At 41.4% G+C, this 25060-nt stretch overlaps 1 protein-coding gene across 1 annotated transcript in view; it reads left to right on the top strand.

The window, feature by feature from the left end:
- Positions 1 to 342: 342 nt before the first annotated feature.
- LOC135211457 (angiopoietin-related protein 7-like) overlaps positions 343 to 25060 on the top strand; it is a 142177-nt gene continuing 117459 nt past the window's right edge. Inside the window, exons 1-2 of the mRNA XM_064244769.1 lie at positions 343 to 766; positions 24820 to 24840. Coding sequence (XP_064100839.1) covers positions 424 to 766; positions 24820 to 24840 — 364 coding nt within the window. The 5' untranslated portion in view covers positions 343 to 423. The remainder of the gene's footprint in view (positions 767 to 24819; positions 24841 to 25060) is intronic.

Below are 25060 nucleotides of genomic sequence, written 5' to 3'. Positions count from 1 at the left end.
AAGAATCTACCTTAAATGAATCGTCTATACTGTCCGAGGCATCACCGCTCTCCCCTAATGTTTAAACTATTTTCTTTATTATAGTACCCAATGTTACACACACATTCTATTTACTACGTATCAACTGACAGTATAGAAAACGAAATCATGTGTTACACTACTATGACAAGGCACCTACAAATTGCCTAACTATCTTGTTGAATGTTGGTATATGTTCGTGTAAAAAAGGCTGTAATAAATATAAACACGGAGAGTAAAATTTGCCTTCTTTTCAGAGTCCGTGAGCAGATGCAAGGATTTTAAAGTATAGTAATAATATGTAAACGCCATCTTCGTGTAAACAAATTGGTTAATTGGATTGAATCCCGATTCCCAACCCATTCCCAGAACCAGTCCGTATGAAAGTAGTGTTAGGTAGTGATTATGCTTGCGTTACGTAATTCTAAGGTCGTCTTCATTTTTGTTGTGATAGTAATAAGCAAAATATGTGATGGTGATGCTGGGCCGTCATATTATGAATCAAATTTAGATTACAATAACGACTGTATTTATCAGTCGATGCCTGGAGCTGTTGTCAATAAATTGGTGGATGCTGTAGAAACGACTCGAAATATTCTTGAAAATCTGCTTATTGCTTCCAATATAACCCACAAAAGCCTTGAAAGCTTACTTGTTACCTCCAGTGATACGCTGAGGAACGTCGAAGGCCTGATTACTGATGAGAAGCTCATCAGCGGAGTGAAAAACGAGAGCGCCACATCTGAAGGTAACTTTGTATTTTTGTCTTTCGTATTTTTAGCCTACTCTACTAGGTACTACATATATCTGCAATATTTTTTGGTTTGATATTTTGGTAAAATTACAGTTTCGACCATCATGGGAAAACTAGAATGAAAATAGTATATTTTTTGCATCAGGAATAGTGTAGTTCCAACGGATTTAACGTTTATTTTGACAGCAAACCATCCGATTTAGAGATTTAGGCTACTAGGATATGTGATTGGAGTTAATGAGTTTTTCCTGTAAAGTCAGTGCTTTAACAGTGTTTTTATTGTTATTGTTTCATATGTTGTAATGAACAGTTGTAAAAGCACAGATCTGTTCAGAAAGAACCTAAATACTAAGTAATCCTAACAATTATGGGGGACACCAGGTGGGAACCGGGGTTTTGGGTGAGGTAAAATTATATTTTCAATAAAAAAAAATGTATTTTTAAGTTAGAAAACAAATCCCCAAAGCAGTTAAGTATACCACAGACCTTAGTCTTTCGTCACAAACCCTAAACCTATCCCTAAACTAAACCAGCTAACCTAACAAACCCCCCTAACCTAACCTAGAAGGCCCTCAGTCACAGACCCTAGACCTACCTAAACCTATCCCTAAACTAAACCAGCTAACCTAACAAATTCCCCTAACCTAACCTAGAAGACACTGGTCACAGACCCTAGGCCTACCCCAATCACCAGCACACCAGCTAACCTAACCATCCCACCTAACCTAACCTACAAGCAGATGTCCTACCTAGCTCCTTCCTTACCTACTGGGGGGGGGGGGGGGTGGCGGCTTCGCTCCCTAAGCAACCCCCCTTTACCCTGGGCTAAATTTGCATATATAATTTGCTTAGTCACTTACCTTAAATGGAACCTGACAAAGACGTGGAAGGTTGTGGTTGAACCTCTTGTGAATGAGCTAGGCTATGCCTATGGGAACATGTTGTGCCTCACATTGTGGAGGATACAATTGGCTGGCTGTAATGAAAAAATGATGGAGCAGCAGCGCCTCGGCATATTTGTCTAAAAATAAATAGTGATAAATACTGCCTGAAGTATTCACAACGGTTACTAGCCCATTGTATCCACTCCTTCAGCTCCTGCCAAAGACTGCTGAACGTATAGAAACTGGTAGGTTTCAAAATTGCAGGTGATTGGATATAATGAAAAATGTAACCAATCAGAGTTCAGTATTTTCATTGTACCTATAGTTTGAAAGCGAAAACAAACGACAATCAGGCGTTTCTCCCACAATGACATAGGGAAAAACAAAATTCTATCGGTTACAATGGTATATTGCACGAAAAACAGATCCTTGGGATAAGAATGAGAGACAAAATGAATCGTCCAATATTTCCGCAAACCTTTCCATACGATAGTTTCTACAAAAAATTTCTTAACCCTCTTACGCTGAAGCGGTAAAAAAAAAAATTGTCTCCCGTGTGCCGGAGGTGTTTCAGAGTGAGCGCGGAAGCTTAAAAAATATTTTTTTCAAAAAATCACAGCGCGCTTAGTTTTCAAGATTAAGAGTTCATTTTTGGCTCCTTTTTTTTTTTTTTTTTCATTGGCTGAAGTTTAGTATGCAACCATCAGAAATGAAAAAAATTATCATTATCATACATAAATAATGCGATATATGATAGCGCAAAAACAAAATTTCATATATAATTGTAATGTACACTAAATTGCGATCATTTTGGTATATAACACATTGTAAAACGATAAAAGCAACAGAGAAAATTTTATCACAAAATAATGCATGAATTCGTAACGCGCGGACGTAAACAAATATTTTTTTCAAAAATTCACCATAAATCTAAATATTGTCCTAGAGACTTCCAATTTCTTTCAAAATGAAGACAAATGATTGAATATTACTATACTGTAAGAGTATTAGCTTAAAATTGCAGTTTTCGACCATATCTGACGAGTTAAAGTGGACCGAATGTTGAATTTTTTTATATATATATTTTTTATATGCAATTCTTTCGGAAATAATAAAAGCTACAACCTTCAAATATTTTTCATTTTATTCTACATGAAATTGCGCACATTTTCATATATAAAACACTATGAAATGCCTAATATGAAACGGAGCAAATATTCCGAGAATTGGACATACGCATTTCGGAGATTTGTGGCGGAGAATCCGCGCTCGGAGGGAAGGAAAGATTTTTTAAAATTCACCATAAATCTAAATATTTTGCTAGAGACTTCGAATTTGTTTCACGATGAAGATAAATGACTGAATATTACTAGACTGTAAGAGTTTTAGCTTACGATTGCGTTTTTCGACCATTTCAGTAGAGTCAAAGTTAACCGAAAGTGGTTTTTTTTCTATTTAGCGTGATTTATATGCAAATATTTCAAAAATGAGAAAAGCTACAACCTTCAATTATTTTTTGTTGTATTCTACATGAAATTGCTCACGTTTTCATATATAAAACTATATGTAACGGCTAATTTAAAATGGTGCAAACATTACCACAATCGCACGTATGATTTTTTCGGAAGTTACCGCGCGGACGTAAAGAAAATTTTATTTTTTTCATAAATTCACCATAAATCGAAATATTGTGCTAGACTTCCAATTTGTTGCAAAATGAAGGTAAATGCTTGAATATTACTAGAATATAAGCGTTTTAGCTTACAATTGCGTTTTTCGACCATTTCGGTAGAGTCAAAGTTGACCGAAGGTTGAAATTTTGGCAATTATCGTTATTTATATGAAATTATCTCAAAACTGATAAAAGCTAATACTTCATGTAACGGCTAATTTATAATGGTACAAAAATTATGGCAAAGTGATGAAATAATTTCTGAGATGTGTCACAGATACTTTTTAGTGCGGCAAGAAAGAAATTCGCGCTTGCGCGCCTGCGTAACGATTGTAAACAAAACAACACCTTGATCCGTGAACTCCCAGCATCCCCCAAGGCGCGTGATTCAAAAGTTTTAGGCTGGTAGGCCTATAAGTATTTTTCCGCGAATTTTAAAAAAAAACTTGTAAGTCGACTTAAAATACGTCCAGTCGGCACACGGGAGACAAAAAATGTCGACGTAAAATACGTCCAGTCGGCGTAAGAGGGTTAAGAATGGGGCCAGAAATGAATGATAATTTGATTATGCGTGAACATTGTCGTAGACGAAAGAAAATTATAAGGAAAAAAAATAGCCAATGATAACTCATGGGAAAAAAAAACTAATTTAATTGGAAGAGCGACATTACGAAGCAGGAAGCCAATATTAACTCTAGAAAAGATCCCCGTATTTTGATTGGAGGAGCGACATTAGTGGGAGGAGGAAATGCACATTTAAGCAAATATTGTCACATTACGCCATGGGGAGGAGCCAAGAAAGATTAAAACAGATATACAAACTAACAAGAGCTACCTCGCGTGCCAATAGAAAGATATACACTGAACTTAGAAAAAGTCAGGACCTACAATACCTCAAATATTTTTTTCCTCTTAAGTATGCATTAGCGACAATAATGTATTGAGAAGAAGTGTTTTATTATCATGTGCTTTACTCGGGAAAAATATTTATATAATAGATTTCCCATAATGGTTGTTACTATAATAATACCGATATTTTAATGCCTTCATATATTTTTTGAGAAGTAAGTCTGTTGTATAACGTGAGTGTGATGTATAGTACCCTAATGTAAGGACAATGCTTTTCCATATTTTTAATTGTATCTTATCAGCAAGCCGCGTTGTTCCTTTAACCATTGTATAGAGCTTTCTGCCGATGTGTTGCTCATGTAATTTCATTATTTGTATATCATTATCTTTAAATGTTTGTCTCCGAGAAAACAAATCCTTCTGGCCCAGACCCAGTTTCTCTTTGTTTAGGTAGGATACTACATATCCGTCCGCAGCCTCTTTATAGCCTGTGTTTACCTGTAATAAATTATCAGTACCCAGCTACCTGTCTTATTCTCTGGTCGTCACAGTAACTTCGCCAATTATAGATAAAGCATTTAGCTACCTACTATTACTAGGCTAGGAGTCCTAACGCGATTGTGGTGAATCCTGTTCCAATGGAAACGTTGGTTACCTAACCCATCACTCCTCACCCCTCCCCCGAGTATGATACCTAGCCTATGGCAAGTATTTTTATATATACTAAGTATTCTGAGGCGAGCTAGACTATGGCAATTGACGTTTTCTTGTGGTTATTTTGGTAAATGTCCAGGAGAAGGCCCCACCCGTTTTTCAAGTAATAATGACGAAAAACTGCAAAAAATGACAATTTGTCGAAAATTGCATTTTTCCTAACTATACAAACCTGAGGTCCTTTAACAATAGGAAGTAGCTAGCGGCAGCTGGAACGGTCGTAAGCTTCGAACAAGGGGAGAACGGTAGTTAACTGCTTGTCCGATCGTCGCGCGCCGCGCGACTGGGAGGTAAACAAATCACTTTTGCTTTTGGCCCATGCAAAATACGCAGAGTGAGGGGTGGCATGAGGAGGGACTATATGTAAAGGACCTCAGGTTTGTATAGTTAGGAAAAATGCAATTTTTGACAAATTGTCATTTGTTCCGATACGTAATACAAACCCTCGGTCCTTTAACAATAGGAAGACTCACTTCTTGGTGGGAGGAATCTGAGTCTTTGATGAACAGACTGGTGTTCGTCCATCCCTGGAATGCCTCCCTGGTCGTAAGAGCGAGGGAGGGATCCAAGCCTCTGTCCGATTGATCGGGGTGTGCACCGCAGGATCAATGGTCAGACCTCTGGGCCGAGTACTAAGAGAGAGGCAAGCGTATCTCTTTGTACCAGCATTGTAAGAACTTTTTCCTTTACATGAGCAAATGTAAAGTAATGGGTTTGTCTCATGTAGGCATCCACTTTCTCCCCCTTGTTGGAGAAAGTGGTGGATATACACTCCTATCTCTAGTTAAAGAGATAGGATGGAGCTCTGTTGAATAGCTTACCTGCATCTGACTCCCTTCCAGCAAGGTAACGACCGTATCCCTCTGCCCACAGGTAGAGGTAGAGAAAGATGGTGAAGAGAAGCCAGTCACTCTCTCATTCGCACATTCATTCTCCCAGTCATACCAGAATCGATGCTGTTCTGCCTGCTCGGGTGCTGGGTAAGCTTACACAACGTGTTGAGCAGCCACCACAGGTCCCAAGGAAAAAGTATCCAAGGACTTGTGGGCAATATCCCGAAGGTAGAAGGACGTGAAGGTGGTCTGGTTGGCCCAGACACCTGCCTTCAGGACCTGCGCCACGGAGAAGTTCTTACGGAACGCTAAGGAGGGTCCGATACCTCTGACTTCGTGGGCTCTCGGTCGGAGCGTACGGATGTCGTCGCTACCATCAGCCTCGTACGCTCTCCTGATCACCTCACGCAGCCAGAAAGAAAGTGTTCTTGGAGACTTCTTTCTTGGTAACCCCAGTGCTAACGAAGAGGCGTCGACACTCAGGCCTGAGATGTCGAGTTCTCTTCAGATAGCGCCGTAGCGCCCTCACAGGACAAAGCAGCATCTCATCCGCATCGTTATCGGTGAAGTCCAGAAGGGAGGGGATCGTGAAAGACTCGAACCTGTCGTCAGGGATCGACGGATTCTGAGTCTTAGCTACGAAGTTCGGGACGAAATCGAGCGTCACAGATCCCCAGCCTCTGGTATGTTTAACATCATAAGAAAGGCCATGTAGTTCCCCTACTCTCTTCGCCGATGCCAGGGCCAGCAAGAAGAGGGTCTTGAGAGTCAGATCCCTGTCTGACGACTCTCGGAGTGGCTCGAAGGGTCTTCGAGTCAAACTCCTAAGTACGAGAGTCACATCCCACGCAGGGGGCCTGAGTTCCCTGGGTGGGCAAGACCTTTCGAAGCTCCTCATTAGCAAGGAGATCTCGAACGAATTCGAGATGTCCAGTCCCCTCAGTTTTAGGACGAGCGCCAGTGCTGCTCTATATCCTTTAACTGTGGGTACTGAGAGGAGCTTCTCTCGGCGAAGAAACACGAGGAAATCCGCTACCTGCTGAAGAGTGGCTCTGAGAGGAGACAGACCCTGTCTACGACACCAACCACAGAAGACGGCCCACTTCCCCTGGTACACAGCTGCAGAGGACTGTCGGACGTGTCCAGCCATCTCTGTTGCTGCGCTACGAGAAAAGCCTCTCGTTCGCAAGAGATGGTGGATAACAGCCAGCCGTGAAGTTGAAGGGACTGGACTGCTTGGTGGTACCGTTCTACGTGTGGCTGGGCTAGAAGGTTGTGCCAAGTGGGTAGCTCTCTCGGTGCGTCCGCAAGAAGAGCCAGCAGGTCCGGATACCAAACGGCTTGCGGCCGTTTGGGAGCCACCAGGATCATTCTGAGATTGGGAGTGACCAGCGCTCGACTGATCACTTTCCGAATCAGACAGAAGGGAGGAAAGGCGTAAGCGAAGAGGTTGTCCCAGGGGTGTTGGAGAGCGTCCTCTGCAGCTGCCCATGGGTCCGGCACAGCTGAGAAGAAAACCTGAAGTTTTCTGTTGTGCCGGGTGGCGAACAGGTCTACGACCGGTCGCCCCCACAGGTTGAAGAGCCTTTCCGCTACGTCTTGGTGTAGACCATTCGGTCCCTATCACCTGATCCCGACGGCTGAGCTTGTCTGCTACTACATTCCTCTTGCCTGGAATGTAGCGTGCTGACAGCTCTATCGAGTGAGCCGTGGCCCACTCGTGCACCTGCACCGTCAACTGATGGAGCGGAAGAGACACTAGCCCCCCCTGCTTGTTGACATATGCCACTACTGTGGTGTTGTCGCACATCAACACCACTGAGTGTCCCACCAAGCGGTCCTGAAACTCTTGGAGAGCGTAGAACGCCGCCTTGAGTTCCAGGACATTGATGTGAAGGTGCTTTTCGTGATGGTCCCACACACCTGCAGTCAGCAACTCCTCCAGGTGTGCGCCCCATCCCTCGGTCGATGCGTCTGAGAACAGAAGCATCTCCGGGGGGGGAGTGCGTATGGGCACTCCTCTTAAGAGGTTCTTGTCGTCGAGCCACCAGGCTAGGTCCTGCCTCACCTTGTCCGTGATAGCCACGGGAAAGTAAGGAGGATCCTTGGCCTGAGACCAACTCTCCCTTAGCCTCCACTGGAGAGACCGCAGGTGAAGACGCCCGTGAGGGACTAACTTCTCGAGTGACGACAGATGGCCGATCACGACTTGCCATTGCTGTGCTGCCTGTTCCTGCCGCGACAGGAACCGGCCGGCTGCCTCCCTGAATTTGCTGATACGCAAGTCTGCGGGAAAGACCTGCCCTGCTACCGTGTCTATCAGCATACCCAGGTACTTCATCTTCTGCTTGGGTTCGAGATCGGACTTCTCGTAGTTTATCACGATCCCCAGATCGCGACAAAACTTGAGGAGTCGATCTCTGTCCTGTAGCAACTGCGAGCGGGAGCTCGCCAGGACTAGCCAATCGTCGAGATACCTCAGAAGACGTATCCCGTGCGAATGGGCCCAAGCTGACACCAGAGTGAACACTCGCGTGAACACCTGTGGGGCGGTTGAGAGACCGAAACAAAGTGCCCTGAATTGGTACACCGTCCCGTCGAAGATGAAGCGGAGGTACTTTCTGGAGGACTGATGGATGGGTATTTGAAAATACGCGTCCTTCAAGTCCACTGAAAGCATGAAATCGTTCCCCCTGATAGAGTCGAGCACCGATCGTGCCGACTCCATCGTGAACCGCGTCGTGCGAACGAAGCGGTTCAGGGGAGAGAGGTCTATCACCGGACGCCAGCCCCCCGATGCCTTCTCCACTAGGAAGAGGCGGCTGTAAAAGCCCGGTGACTGGTCCTCCACGATTTCTACAGCTCGTTTCGCCAGCATGGTCTTGATCTCCTGTCGAAGAGCGTTGTCCTTTACTGATCCCCGGACATAGGTCTGTAGGTGGACCGGATTGGAGATGAGGGGGGGCCGAGACTCGAAGGGTAGTAGATATCCCTCCCGAAGGACGTCTACTATCCAGTTCTCGGCGCCGTAGCGCTGCCAAGTCGCCCAATGGCTCGCTAGGCACCCCCCCACTTCCGGCAGCAGGTGAGGGGGAACGCCGTCCCTAGCGTTTCCCACCTCGTTTCGACTTCTTTCCAGCACCCCTCGGGGAAAGGAGGGCTGGGAGGAGGGCTGGTTGCGGCCTCCTCTAGCAGAAGTTGAAACTACAGGAGTCTTCACACGGGGTTTGGACGGTGCAACCGTCTTCGCCGCCGTGGAAGCGCTAGCCAAGCTCTTTGGTTTGGCCGCAGTCGCTCGAGATTGCCCAGTAACCTTCGAGACTGCCTGGTGAACTAAGCGGTCACTCTCGTCAGTGCGCCGCCTTTCCACCGCAGCGTCCACCATCTCTCCAGGGAAGAGAGCTGGGGAACTCCTAGGTCCATTTCGAAGCCCGAGTGCCGCCTCACGCCCGGCCCCCTTGGTCACTCGGGTAAGGACTGCGTCCCTACGTCGAAGAACCAAGTTGGCCCACAGGTTAGCAGTCTGATGGGCGAGGTAAGAGATTGCTCTTCCTCCAGACTGGCACAGTCTCCTAAAAGAAGCGTCGTCTTCGAGAGCAGAGCTCCCAGAGCCGGCCGCTACTTTGGATATTGTGAGGGACCACAAATCCAACCAGGAAACTGCCTGGAATGCTGCCATAGCGGTAGATTCCAGGGCAAGTGCCTCCTGCTGCGAGAACCATAGGTTCTCCGACAGGAGCTGCTGCAGGGACACACCTGGAGTCAGCCTCGCTAACTCCGGGTTAACCTGTTTCGGCAGTATCGGGTCTTCCGAAGGCACGTAGAATCGCCTCTGCCGCTGTAGAGGGGAGGAAGCAGCTTAGAAGACCGTCCGGACTTTAGCGAGTCCTCCCGTCCTGAGACGAGATTCTCCACCTGATCCAGGACCGAGTCTGCAAGCTCAGATCGCGGTAACCCCACCATCATTTTGGGTTCCCTCTTGGGACCCCAAAATGATTCGAGCCGGGACGTGGGCTCTGCCGGTGGTAGCGGCGATCCTTCCGCGAGGTCATTATGCAGACGCATCAGCTTAATGACCTCCGCAAAGTTCCTCTGTATCTCGGGAGTTACAGCGTCTTGTGGAGTAGGACCGTCCAGTCCCTCCAGCAAGAGCATATCCCGCGATACCTCCTTCAGAAGGAGGAACAGCGACAGACCCCTGACGGTCGCCTCCAACTACTTGCGCGTACGTTCTGGTCGGTCCTAAAACTGTGCCTGATCCGTACGGCGTCATAGCTGGGTCACGAGCGGCGCACCTCTCGTGATCGCTCCTCGGTACCTCGCTCCTCCCGGTATAGCCCGAGGAGGTTGAAGGTACGGGAGAGGCAGACCTGACGCTCCCCCCTCGCTCTGCGTGGCCGGACTCCAGCGTGCGTGGAGGGCTGCTGCTGATCGTCAACCCGCGGTGACGGTCGAGCAGCAGGCCTAGCCTTGCCGCTCGCCTGGGGTGATTGGCTCGGCTGAGAACGTCGAGACCGATCTCTAGCGTCAGGCGAGCTGCCGCTGGTCACCGTCTCCGCCCGGTCCCATCGGGAGCGGCGGACGGGTGACCTGCTAGGCTCTCTGTCGCGTCGAGACCGGCCAGCGTCCTCTCGGCGCGTCAAGCCGCTGGTACCAGCCGTGGCTGGTACCGGCGGCCGTGGGGACTCCTTCCTCGCCTCAACCCGCGGCCGGTCAGCGACCGTCACGTCAGCCCGAGCAGCCAGTTGATCGCTGCGAGAGCGTCCACTGGCCTGGCGAGAGTCGTGTGCACGACTCTCGCCAGTCTTCTGCTCCGCGCCGCTGTCTTGACGGCGAGCGAGCTCGGGCGTCAAAACTTTGGCTGGACGGTCTTCTTTGGAAGAGCGTCCACTCGGTGCTTCTCGCGAACGAGAAGCGGCCGAGACGGAACCTGGTTTAGCGGCAGAACCGCTAGCACCAGGTGAGGACGCACCAGCCGAGGCTGGTGCACCTCTGGTCCCCGTCGACTTCTTCTTTGCAGAAGAAGCGACGGGCCCCGTTCCCGAAGGAACAGGAGGACCAGCAGAAGAGCTCCCCAGCTCGCCTGAGCGAGCCAGGCCCTTAGAAGATCCCGAAGGAGTCTTCTTAGGGGGGGAGGAGGCAACCTTCTTCTTCTTCGGCTGTTTAGCCTTAGAAGTCGAAGGGGAAGGAGAGGCAGCAGACGACGAAGAAGACGACGAAGACGACGACGACACCTTCTTCCTCTTCCTCTTCTTCTTCGCCAGGCTCCGCAGGACAGACGTCAGGTCTTCCATCCAGGAGGGAGCCGGGGCAGTTGCCGAAGCAACAGGGCCCGACTGCACCTGTCCGGAAAGACCTGAGACTGTGACAGCACCACCAACAGCAGGAACAACAGGAACAGGTCCGGGAACAGCAGGAACGGCAGGAACATCTGAAAGTGAATGAGCAGCAGGCCCCCGATCTGAAAAGGAATGAGCGGCTGGGACAGCAACAGGTACGGCAGGCACGGCAGGTACCACAGGAGAGCCAGGCGTCCTGTCGGCAGCTACCGTCATCCTCGGCACTGGCGGCAGGTCCAGGGGGGTACTCTTTGGGCAGCGGAAGTCCGGGGTCGGCAATACAAAGAACCCAGGTGGTGGTGGCACCGTCCTCTTTGACACGGCAGGAATGGGTTTTTGGATCGCAGCCGTGGGTGTCACCGACATGATATGTGGTGTATACACCAGATGCGGTGGCATCTCATATGCTGGTGTCGAGATTGTGGTTGTTGTAGTGGTCACCGCACCATGAGTGACCACTGCCGACCCCGCCAACCGCTGAATCAACCCCTGTATGCTCGGCACTCCCTGCAGTCCCAGCGACTCCCACACCTGTCCCAGGTCGTCCTTCGCTGATGGCACACCTGCGGAAGCAACAGTCGGGTTAGTTAGAGGGGTTTCCTCACGCCTGGGGGGAGAAGAACCCCCCCCAGAGCGGACGGAAGACCCCGAGTACAACTGGACGTCCGGGTAGCGGGCGCCCTCATCCACACTCGACGGATCGAGAGAGGAGAAGGACTCCGCTACCCCCCCCGCAGGGGAAGGCGCAAACCGTGGGGGCTGGCCGGGGGGCAGGAAAGAGGACGAAGTGTCCGTTACCAAAGGAGTCACTGGACTTTCCGATGACTTCTTGGGCGGCCTAAGTCTCTTCCTGCCCTCGTACAGCACCCACTGCGCCTCGGACCAATTCATACATATTACACAGGGCTCGTTGCGGGAGCACTCTCGCCCCCGACAACGAGTACAAACCTCGTGAGGATCTACATCGACAAACGATCTAAATCCCCCACATCTACGCCCCTCCAGCCCGGGACACACTCTACGGGCGACCGGGGGGCGTGGTGATATCTCCATTTCTTCTTCACTCATTGCAATGATCAACAAAAGAAATGCAAAAGTACTTACAATCACTCTGATTTATACAGAAAAAGAGGGCAAATACTCAAACTCAAAGCAAACGACAAGCGGGCAGAGCGATGACGAGCACGTCCTTCCCACACACGGCCGAAAGCAAAAGTGATTTGTTTACCTCCCCGCGCGACGATCGGACAAGCAGTTAACTACCGTTCTCCCCTTGTTCGAAGCTTACGACCGTTCCAGCTGCCGCTAGCTACTTCCTATTGTTAAAGGACCGAGGGTTTGTATTACGTATCGGAACAAACGACCAGATTGGTGTTGCATATCGCATAGAAACATGAGGAAATGAATAAAAAAGAAACTATGACTTACTCTTACACACACAATGTAAGCATAAACCTACTACTACAATTATGGGGGACCCCTGTGGGAAGCTGGGTTTTTTGGGTGGGGGGAGGAAAAAAGTGATTTTTGGGGCACTACCAAACCTAACACAACCACCTAACCTAACCTAGGGCCCCATACCCCCTACTGAGGTCTAGAGGGGGGCTCTGGCCCCCCTGCAACCCCCCTTAAGGGCACTACCTAACATCCATCAAACCAAATCCATCCAAGCACCTCAGCTGCGTGGTTGGTATGGTATTAGCGTTCCACCTCGGTGGTCGCGAGTTCGATTCTCAGCCATTCCATTGAGGAGTGAGAGATGTGTATTTCTGGTGATATAAGTTCATTTTCGACATGGTTCGGAAGTCACGTAAAGCTGTTGGTCCCGTTGCTGAATAACCACTGGTTCCATGCAATGTAAAAAGCACCATACAAACAAACAAACCAAATCCAAAGTGATGGTACTGCTGTATACATCGTTATACTACCACCATTATAATATACTCTATAAATTAATGAAACTTAACTAAAACTGTTGGTTGATAAAGATGTGCTGCTGCTTTGAGGAAAAAGTGAAGCCGTTGCGAAGGTTCCCTGACATGCAACTTAAAGTAGGAAGTGGCCAGGTACCCAACGAAGTGTTGTTTTCTCCTGCCAAATTTTGGCACTAAATTCTTCACATCCTGCCACTTCCTGTCCACAGTATTGGTATGAGCCTGTGTCTGGGGATCAACAAAATGAAGGCTGTGGTTAACAGTCAAATGCTTAAAGCCTTCCTCTGCCAGACAGTCATATGCTCGCCAACAGTTAGAAATTATGGTTGTGCCTGGCTCGATCCTCTCCTTAATCACCGAGAGCAGGGTGTCACGATCCCGGGTTTCCACGGGAACCAGGAAAAACACTCGTGATTCACGGCAAATACCACCAAATACCCACTGGCCGTCTATTACTCGGCCAACGTTATATTTCCGTTTGCCGTATTTTGACGAGCCAATTTCCACTACAATTGTTGCCGCCAATTTTCTTGCTGCGCCGGAATACCCAATTAATTACCACTTCCCTGCAAAATGACGACCAATCGCATACAGTACATTTATTTAATTTTAATTCATAAATGGCTACTTCGTAGCAAAACCAATTTTGAACCCACAAAACTATAAATTTCAAATTAGTTTCTGTGTCCAGTTTCACTTTGGAAAACCAGGTACCCACAAACAAAGACACTTTATATGAACAACGCTTACGTCTACGTCCTTTCGTAATGTAAGATTTATCACACCTAAAACTATGTTTCTTAAAATCTACCCTACACACTTCGTGACAATGTGGACAATTTTTATTTTGTAAAATTAAATTGTTTGGCACAAATCCACTAGTTTTTCAATATTCTACGAATAAGCTAAAACAAATTCACCGTAACTTAGGAAACAGTCAGGACAGGAAACAGTCAGGACAAGAAGCTGGAATTTGAACTTATTGTGTAATATGAGAAAAGTGCTTGCTACGGCCTCCACGTCTAGGAACGAATTGAAATGCCTGGGTAAGATAATGTATTGTCGTGCCGAGAAAATTTTCAAACATCCGCTCCATTTGCCAAAGTTGATGAGGTGTCAGAAAATGAAACTGATTGTCCAAACATGTAAGACGTCATAGTGGACTAGTTTGTCCCCGGAGTATAGTAGTTACAGGGCTTACTTGAGCTAAAAGAAGAAACAATCAACAATAACAATAGACTTAGAAAAATTCTAGGAGGAAGACAAGAGTAGTGGTCAATATTTCGACTGTTATTGAATTTCACTAAATTATCTCACTCGTATACCACTATTTACATACATTCCTACACATTCTAGTAAAAATACATTGAATATCACTGATATCTTCATGCGGCCCTCTCCTAGACATTAACCCTCTTACGCCGACTGGACGTATTTTACGTCAACATTTTTTGTCTCCCTTGTGCCGACTGGACGTATTTTACGTCGACTTACAAAAGTTTTTTTTTAAATTCACGGAAAAATACTTATAGGCCTACCAGCCTAAAACTTTTGAATCACGCGCCTTGGGGGATGCTGGGAGTTCACGGATCAAGGTGTTGTTTTGTTTACAATCGTTACGCAGGCGAGCAAGCGCAAATTTCTTTCTTGCCGCACTAAAAAGTATCTGTGACACATCTCGGAAATTATTTTGTCACTTTGACATAATTTTTGTACCATTGTAAATTAGTCGTTACATGAAGTATTATATATGAAAATGTGCGCATTTTTATGTAGAATACAACAATAAAATACTCATGATTGTAGCTTTTATCAGTTTTGAGATATTTTCATATAGATAACGATAATTGCCAAAATTTCAACCTTCGGTCAACTTTGACTCTACCGAAATGGTCGAAAAACGCAATTGTAAGCTAAAACGCTTATATTCTGGTAATATTCAATCATTTACCTTAATTTTGCAACTAATTGGAAGTCTCTAGCACAATATTTCGATTTATGGTGAATTTATGAAAAAACTTTTTCCTTACGTTCGCGCGGTAACTCTTCCGAAAAAAATCATACATGCGATTGTGGTAATGTTTGCACCATTTTAAAATTAGCCGTTATATAAAGTTTTATATATGGAAATGTGCGCAATTTCATGCACAATACATGTAAAAACAAACCATTGTTGTAGCTTTTATCAGTTTTGAGATTTTCATATAAATAAAGATAATTGCCAAAATTTCAACCTTCGGTTAACTTTGACTCTACCGAAATGGTCGAAAAACGCAATTGTAAGCTAAAAAGCTTATATTCTAGTAATATTCAAGCATTTACCTTCATTTTGCAACAAATTGGAAGTCTCTAGCACAATATTTCGATTTATGGTGAATTTATGAAAAAAAATAACATTTTCTTTACGTCCGCGTGGTAACTCTTCCGAAAAAATCATACGTGCGATTGTGGTAATGTTTGCACCATTTTAAATTAGCCGTTACATAAAGTTTTATATATGAAAATGTGCGCAATTTCATGTAGAATACAACAAAAAATAATTGAAGGTTGTAGCTTTTCTCATTTTTGAAATATTTGCATATTAATCAAGAAAACCACATTCGGTCAACTTTGCCTCTACCGAAATGGTCGAAAAACGCAATTGTAAGCTAAAACTCTTACAGTCTAGGAATATTCAGTCATTTATCTTCATCTTGAAAAAAATTTGAAGTCTCTAGAAAAATATTTAGATTTATGGTGAATTTAAAAAAAAATCTTTCCTTCCCTCCGAGCGTGGATTCTCCGCCACAAATCTCCGAAATGCGTACGTCCCATTCTCGGAAAATTTGCTCCGTTTCATATTAGGCATTTCATAGAGTTTTGTATATGAAAATGTGCACAATTTCATGTAGAATAAAACGAAAAATATTTGAAGGTTGTAGCATTTCTTATTTCCGAAATAATTGCATATAAAAAATATATAAAAAAAAATTCGACATTCGGTCAACTTTAACTCGTCAGATATGGTAAAAAACTGCAATTGTAAGCTAATACTCTTACAGTATAGTAATATTCAATCATTTGTCTTCATTTTGAAAGAAATTGGAAGTCTCTAGGACAATATTTAGATTTATGGTAAATTTTTGAAAAAAATATTTACGTCCGCGCATTACGAATTCATGCATTATTTTGTGATAATATTTTCTGTGTTCCTTTTATCGTTTTACAATGTGTTATATACCAAAATGATCGCAATTTAGTGTACATTACAACGGAAAAAATAACTTGTTACCTTTAACTGTTTTGCGCACAAGCGCGATTTGAATACAATTATATATGAAATTTTGTTTTTGCACTATCATATATCGCATTATTTATATATGATAATGATAATTTTTTCATTTCTGATGGTTGCATACTAAACTTCAGGCAATGACAAAACAAGGAGCCAAAAATTAACTCTTAATCTTCAAAACTAAGCGCGCTGTGATTTTTTGAAAAAAAATATTTTTTCCAGTTCTGCGCTCACTCCGAAACCCCTCCGGCATACGGGATACAATTTTTTATTTACCGCTCCGGCGTAAGAGGGTTAACAGTTATTTTACTTGCTGTACAAGATTTGAAAGTAATATTTATTCGGCTGACTGTAACTAAACTGTAATTTACGTTTGAAGACTACACGACGGTACCAATGGGTGCGATGTACCAACGTATAGCGTTCCAAGATAAATAAGTTGTTACAATGGAACGGAAAAAATTGTAGATCTAAGGCTGTATACTGCGGCGAACTAGACTGTGGCAGTTGAAGTTTTTCTAAAGAATTTTACCTCTTTAACAAAAATTTAAAGTAATACTTTTTGGGCAGCTGTAATTAACCTGTAATTTACCTGTGATCTCTATCCTACGGTAAGGGGGACTGATGGGGAAGCAGGGTTATGGGTGGGGTAAAACACTTGGGGGAAGGTTTTGACGTGTTATTGTGTTATTTGTTCTTACTTATGACATTTAAAACAAGAATACAAGCTGAAATAAAGCGATAAATAAACCAATAATGGGGTTGTTACATAGCCAAAATCCACCTATTACTACTGCTATTATGACACCGAAACCTACTACGCATGCGCCAATCCTGCTGTGCATGTGTCAATCCTACTGTGCATGCGCCATGTTATAGGGGAACTTTTTTGTTTAAGCCACCGACTTCCTAAGTGAGAAAAAATGGGGGTTAGGGGGGGTACATGTATTTAACCAGTCATGGGGGGATTCATACATTAAGTTACATGTATATTCCTTCCTCATTTTTATTATCGTGTAGTATTGGATAGCGAATTTTGACGCAAGACCATAATAATGGTTGATTTTCCCATTGTTTTCTGTTCATAGTATCCTTGGTGTGTGTGGTCATACCGTCATAAGGGGTTGTCTGTCGCTGCAGCACTATCACTTAGGTAGTATTCACTGAATAGTCATATATGCAGATGGATTTTTGATTGCTGTGATGGCCTCCATGTTACTTTGTCCATGTCATTGCAGAAATGCATTTGCAATAAGACTCCTAACCATTTTAAAAATGGAGAAAACTGACAATTGATTAATGATCAATTGCAATAGGTAAGTGAATCTTCATAACATGCGCAAAAATGTCAATCAGTGTATCTAAAGTAGGCCCCTGTATTCACGGGGGGATGTGTATCAGACCCCCCCCCCCCCACCCCCCCCCCCCCCCCCCCCATGAATAGCTAACAAGCAGGCAAATCCCCCCCACATAAACTTAATCAATCCAGCTGCCAAACTCACCCTCAGTCACACTTTCCTCTTTACACTACGGAATACACGCAGGACAAATGAGCTATACCTACACACAGAACAAAAAAAACACAAACACATGCACTTGCCCAACTGCACACATTCAGGGCTATGCTCTGCTTTCCACTGGTTGATGTCACTGAGACACTAGCAACAACAAAGACAACAACCAAGAACCACAACCCCACAAAACACAATAACCAAGGACCACAACGCCACAACACAACAACACCACAACACTCAAAGACCACAACTCAACAATACAGCAAACCAACAAAGAACACCACCACAACTCAACAAAACAAACAAGGAATACAACCACAAAAAGGACCACTGCCCAAACAATCACTAACACAAAAAACAACAACATAAAAAGGCAGCACACACACCCACTAACAACAACGAATCACAACTGCTCACCAACAACAACCCTCAACTCACAACCACACCAAGAAACCACAACAGGTCCCCAACAACAGCAACAACCCTTAACCATAACAACTCACATATAACTCAACAGGAACGCACAAGCACAACAAATCCAACAGCACAGGCATAACAACTCTAAAGCAAACAACATCAACTTAACAACAACTAAACAAAAAACACAAACTACAACCGACTTTCAATGCCTTCAACACTTCACAGACTGATGCCGACACTACCGATCATCACTGATTCTGACTAAAGACTGACTACAAAAACACAGAACTCAAACCATAACTCAAACCATAACTCTAAACTCCAACAGCACCAGCAGACAACCCAGAACGTAGGACATTGTTAAATGGAACTCCATAACTCCTCCATACGGTTATTGTTTACTATAATAATGGTTGAAATACAAACCAAACTGATGTTACTGTTACCCGGTTCGGTTGTACTTAGCAAAAAAGTACAGAGTTCTCCAAGTCCAGGAACATAACACCCCCTTATTCCTGTATTTTCGTTTGGAAGAAATTTTTAAATAACATGTTTTTAATTAACGCAAGCTCTGCAGGGATGTAAGCCACACATTAACCCTTAAACGCCAAGCTGGTATTTAGCAAAGTCTGTCGTATGCCGGCGGCATTCGGGAGTTAGCGCCAAAGCGGAAAAAAGTTATTTTTATTTTTTTTTTAAATCATAGCACGCTTAGTTTTTCAGAAGGAGTTCATTTTTGGCTCCTTTTTTTGTCATTGCCTGAAGATTAGTATGCAATCATCAGAAATGAAAAAAATATATCATATATAACTATTGGAATATTTAACAGCGTGAAAAAAATTTTCATATATAATTGTATACAAATCGTACTGTGAGCAAAACGGTTAAAGCCAATGAGTTGATTTTTTTTCGTTGTATTGTACACTAAATTGCAATAATTTTGGTGTATAACAAATTTTAAAACAATCAAAGCAACACAGAGAATATACATATCACAAAATGATGGGTGAATTCGTAACGTGCGGTCGTATAAACAAGTTTTTTTCAAAAATTCACCATAATTCAAAATATTGTGCAAGACTTCCAATTTTTTGCAAAATGAAGGTAAATGATTGAATATTACTCAAATGTAAGAGTTTTAGCTAACAATTGCGTTTTTCGACCATTTTGGTCGAGTCAAAGTTGACCGAAGGTTGAAATTTTGGCACTTAACGTGTTTTTATGAAAATATTTCAAAACTGGTAAAAGCTACAACCATGTGTTATTTTTTGTTGTATTCTACATGAAATTGCACACATTTTCATATATAAAACTTTATGTAACGACTAATATAAAACTGTGCAAACATTACGACAGTGACAAAAGAATTTTTGAGATTTTCGACTGAGTTAACAGCGAGCGGACTTTAGGAAAAGGTATTTTTAAAAAATTCACCATAAATTGAAATATTGTGCCAGAGACTTCCAATTTGATGCAAAATGAAGGTATATGATGGACTATTACTAGAGTGTAAGTGTTTTAGCTTACAATTGCGTTTTTCGACCATTTTGGTTAAGTCGAAGTTGACTTAAGGTTGAAATTTTGGCACATTTTATCCTGATTTATATGAAAATATTTCAAAACTGATAAAAGTTACAACCACAAATTATTTTTTTTTGTATTCTACATGAAATTACACTCATTTTCATATATAAAACATTATGTAACGGCTAATATAAAACAGTGCAAAATTTACTACAAAGTAACTAAGAATTTCTGAGATTTTCGGCCGAGTTACCGAGCGCAGACTTAAGGAAAGTTTTTTTCAAAAATTCACCATAAATCGAAATATTGTGCTAGAGACTTTCAATATATTGCAAAATGAAGGTAAATGATTGAATATTACTAGAATGTAAGAGTTTTAGCTTATAATTGCATTTTTCGACCATTTCGGTCGAGTCAAAGTTGACCAAAGGTTGAAATTTTGGCACTTATTGTGATTTATATGAAAATATTTCAAATCTTATAAATGCTACAACCATGGGCTATTTTTTGTTGTATTATACATGAAATTGCACACATTCTCATATATTAAACTTTATGTAACGGCCAATATAAAATGGTGTAAGAAATTCTTTCTTTCTGAGATTTTTGGCAGAGTTACTGTGCGTGGACGCAATGAAAAAGTTTTGTTTTTAAATTCACCATAAATCGAAATATTGTGCTAGAGACTTCCAATTTGTTGCCAATTGAAGGTAAATAATTGAATATTACTAGAATGTAAGAGTTTTAGCTTTAAATTGCGTTTTTCAACCATTTCGGTAGAGTCAAAGTTGACCGAAGGTTGAAATTTTGGCACTTATCCTGATTTTTATGGAAATATTTCAAAACTGATAAAAGCTACAACCATGAGTTGTTTTTTGTTGTATTCTACAAATAGCGCACATTTTCATATACAAAATTTTATGTAACGGCTAATATAAAATGGTGCAAACATTACAACAAAGTGATGAAAGAATTTCTGAGATTTTCGGCAGAGTTACCGCGCGCGGACGTAAGGAAAAAGTGTTTTTCAAAAATTCGCCATAAATCAAAATATTGTGTTACAAACTTCCTATTTGTTGCAAAATGAAGTTAATGATTGAATATTACTAGAATGTAAGAGTTTTAGCATACAATTGCGTTTTTTGACCATTTCGGTTGAGTCAAAGTTGACCGAAGGTTGAAATTTTGGCTCCTCGTGATTTTTATGAAAATATCTCAACTGATAAAAGCTACAACCACGAGTAATTTTTCATGTATTCTACATGAAATTCCGCACATTTTCATATACAAAACTTTATGTAACGGCTAATATAAAACGGTGCAATAATTACGACAGTGACAAAAGAATTTGAGATTTTCGGCAGAGTTACTGCAAGCAGACTTAAGGAAAAAGTGTTTTTTAAAAATTCACCATAAAACAAAATATTGTGCTAGAGACTTCCAATTTGTTGCGAAATGGAAGTAAATGATTGAATATAACTAGAATGTAAGAGTTTTAGCTTAAATTGCGTTTGTTGACCATTTCGGTAGAGTCAGAGTTGTGCGAAGGTTGAAATTTTGGCACATTGGGATTTATATGAATATATTTCAACTCAGATAAAAGCTACAACCATGGGCTATTTTTTTGTTGTATTCTACATGAAACTGCGCACATTTTCATATATAAAACTTTAAGTAATGGCTAATATAAAATGGTGCAAACATTACAATAATGTGACGAAAGAATTTCTGAGATTTTCAGCAATTACCGTGCGTGGATGTAAGGAAAATATTTTTTTAAAATTCGCCATAAATCGAAATATTGTGCTAGAGACTTTCAATGTGTTGCAGAATGAAGGTAAATGATTGAATATTACTAGAATGTAAGAGTTTTAGCTTACAATTGCATTTTTTTATTTCGAGAGTCAAAATTGACCGAAGATTGAAAATTTGGCACATCATGATTTATATGAAAATATCTCAAATTTGATTAAAGCTACAACCATGAGTTATTTTTGGTTGTATTCAACATGAAATTGCACACATTTTCATATATAAATCTTTATGTAACGGCTGATATAAAAAGGGTGCAAACATTACGACAGGGCAACGAAGAAATTTCTGAGATTTTCGGCCGAGCTACCGCGAGCACACATAAGGAAAAAGTGTTTTTCAAAAATTCACCATAAATCGAAATATTGTGCTAGAGACTTCCAATTGGTTGTAAAATGAAGGTAAATGATTGAATATTACTAAAATGTAAGAGTTCTAGCTTATAATTGCATTTTTCGACCATTTCGGTTGAGTCAAAATTGTCCAAAGGTTGAAATTATGGCACTTATCGTGATTTGTATGAAAATATTTCGAAACTGATAATAGCTACAACCTTGGGCTATATTTTCTTGTATTATACAGGAAATTGCACATATTTTCATATATAAAACTTTATGTAACGGCTAATATAAAACAGTGCAAACATTACGACAAAGTGACGAAAGAATTAGAGATTTTCGGCTGAGTTACCGCTCTTGGACGTAAGGAAAAAGTTTTTTTTTAAATTCACCATCAATCAAAATTTTGTGCTAGAGACTTCCAATTTGTTGCAAAATGAAGATAAATAATTGAATATTAATAGAATGTAAGAGTTTTAGCTTAAAATTGTGTTTTTCGACCATTTCAGTCGAGTCAAAATTGACCGAAGGTTGAAATTTTGGCACTTATCGTGATTTTTATGAAAATATTTCAAAACTGATAAAAGCTACAACCATGAGTTATTTTTTGTTGTATTCTACATGTAATTGCGCACATTTTCATAATCAAAACTTTATGTAACGGCTAATATAAAACAGTGCAAACATTACGACAGTGACAAAAGAATTTCTGAGATTTTCAGCTGTTACCACGCCCGGACTTAAGAAAAACGTTTTTTTCAAAAATTCACCATAAATCAAACTATTGTGCTACAAACTTCCAATTTGTAGCAAAATAAAGTTAAATGATTAGATATTACTAGAATGTAAGAATTTTAGCTTACAATTGCGTTTTTTGACCATTTCGGTCAAGTCAAAGTTGACTGAAGGTTGAAATTTTGGCACATTGTGATATATATGGAAATATTTCAAAACTGATAAGGAGCTACAATCAGAAGTTTTTTTTGTATTCTACATGAAATTATGCATATTTTCATTATACAAAACTTTATGTAACGGCTAATATAAAATGGTGCAAACATAACAACAAAGTGACGAAAGATTTTGTGAGATTTTTGGCAGAGTAACCGCATGCAGACTTAAGGATAAAGTGTTTCAAAAATTCACCATAAATGGAAATATTGTGCTAGAGACTTCCAATTTGTTGCAAAATGAAGTTAAATTATTAAATATTACTAGCATGTTAGAGTTTTACCTTACAATTGCATTTTTCAACCATTTCAGTAGAGTCAAAGTTGACTGAAGGTTGAAATTTTGGCACTAATCGTGATTTATATGAAAATATTTCAACACTGATAAAAGCTACAACAATGGGCTATTTTTTGTTGTATTCTACATGAAATTTCGCACATTCTCATATATTAAACTTTATGTAACGGCTAATATAAAATGATGTAAACATTACGATAAAGTGACGAAAGGATTTCTGAATTTTTCGGCAGTTACCGTGCGCGGACGTAAGGAAAATGTTTTTTTTTTAAATTACCATAGATCGAAATATTGTGCTAGAGACTTCCAATGTGTTGCATAATGAAGGTAAATGATTGAATATTACTAGAATGTAAGAGTTTTAGCTTACAATTGCGTTTTTTTACCATTTCGGTAGAGTCAAAGTTGACCGAAGGTATAAATTTTGGCACTTAACGTGATTTATATGAAAATATCTCAAATTTGATAAAAGCTACAACCATGAGTTATTTTTTTGTTGTATTCTACATGAAATTGCTCACATTTTTATATATAAATCTTTTTGTAACGGCAGATATAAAACGGTGCAAACATTACGACAAAGCGACAAAAGAATTTCTGAGATTTTCTGGCTGTTACCGCACACGGACGTAAGAAACAAGTGTTTTTCAAAAATTCACCATAAATCGAAATGTGCTAGAGACTTTCAATTGGTTGTAAAATGAAGGTAAATGATTGAATATTACTAGAATGGAAGAGTTTTAGTTTACAATTGTGTTTTTTTACTATTTCGGTCGAGTCATAGTTGACTGAATGTTGAAATTTTGGCACTTATCGTGATTTATATGAAAATATTTCAATTCTGATAAAAGCTACAACCATGTGTTGTTTTTGTTGTATTTTACATGAAATTGCACACTTTCATATATAAGACTTTATGTAACGGCTAATATAAAACGGTGCAAAATTTACTACAAAGCGACAATAGAATTTCTGAGATTTTCGGTCGAGTTACCGCGCGCGGACATAAGGAAAAAGTTTTTTTTTTTTTAAATTCACCATAAATCAAAATGCGGGTCTCAGAACCACAGAGTTGTAAATGCCCCCCCACCAATATTGAGTTAGGCGTACCAGTAGATTTGGCAACATTTCCTGTGTCTATTTGTTGCATTTCTATGTTATTCAGGAGTTTCAAAAATTTCGAAATCCCTACTTGAGCAGTAGGAATTATCGATTTTGTCTACTTGAATGAATGTTGTGTCGCGCGGAGGTTACAGCCTCATAAGAGCTCAGAACCACAAGGAAGCACATGCGCAGCTCAAGAGTGAGCCAATGAGAGCGCGCGTCACTAAGCGGTAGTCAGTTCTAAGCCAATCAGCATTTTTCCCCATAAGGCGCCCGTAGGTGTTGGCCAATCACCAAACTGTTTACAATCTGCTACTGTTTACATGTTCTTAGCTGATGTACAGTATTTTCATGGTGAGTACAGATTAAAATATTTGCTTTTCTTAGAGAAGTAGTAGTGAGTGTAGTAGTATTATATTTCTATAATTTTTTTGTTTGATTATTTTGATATTGGTGATGATTATTTTAATGACTAAACATTATGATGATGGAATGTTATCATGTTCAACATCATTATTACTAATATTACTGTATTATCATTATTATTTGCTATTATCATTAATAATATTATGTTTACATGTTCTTTAGCGGATGTCCAGTATTTTCATGGTGAGTACAGATTAAAATATTTGCTTTTCTTAGAGAAGTAGTAGTGAGTGTAGTAGTATTATTTTTCTATAATTTTTTGCTTGATTATTATGATATTGGTGATTATTTTAATGACTAAACATTATGATGATGGAATGTTATCATGGTCAACATCATTATTACTAATATTACTGTATTATCATTATTATTTGCTATTATCATTAATATTATCAATACTCCT

The sequence above is a fragment of the Macrobrachium nipponense genome, chromosome 19, assembly GCF_015104395.2.
Source record: "Macrobrachium nipponense isolate FS-2020 chromosome 19, ASM1510439v2, whole genome shotgun sequence".
NCBI classification, from domain to species: domain Eukaryota; kingdom Metazoa; phylum Arthropoda; class Malacostraca; order Decapoda; family Palaemonidae; genus Macrobrachium; species Macrobrachium nipponense.
Note: the sequence above shows the minus strand (reverse complement) of the source record. Positions and strands in the feature narration are given on the sequence as shown.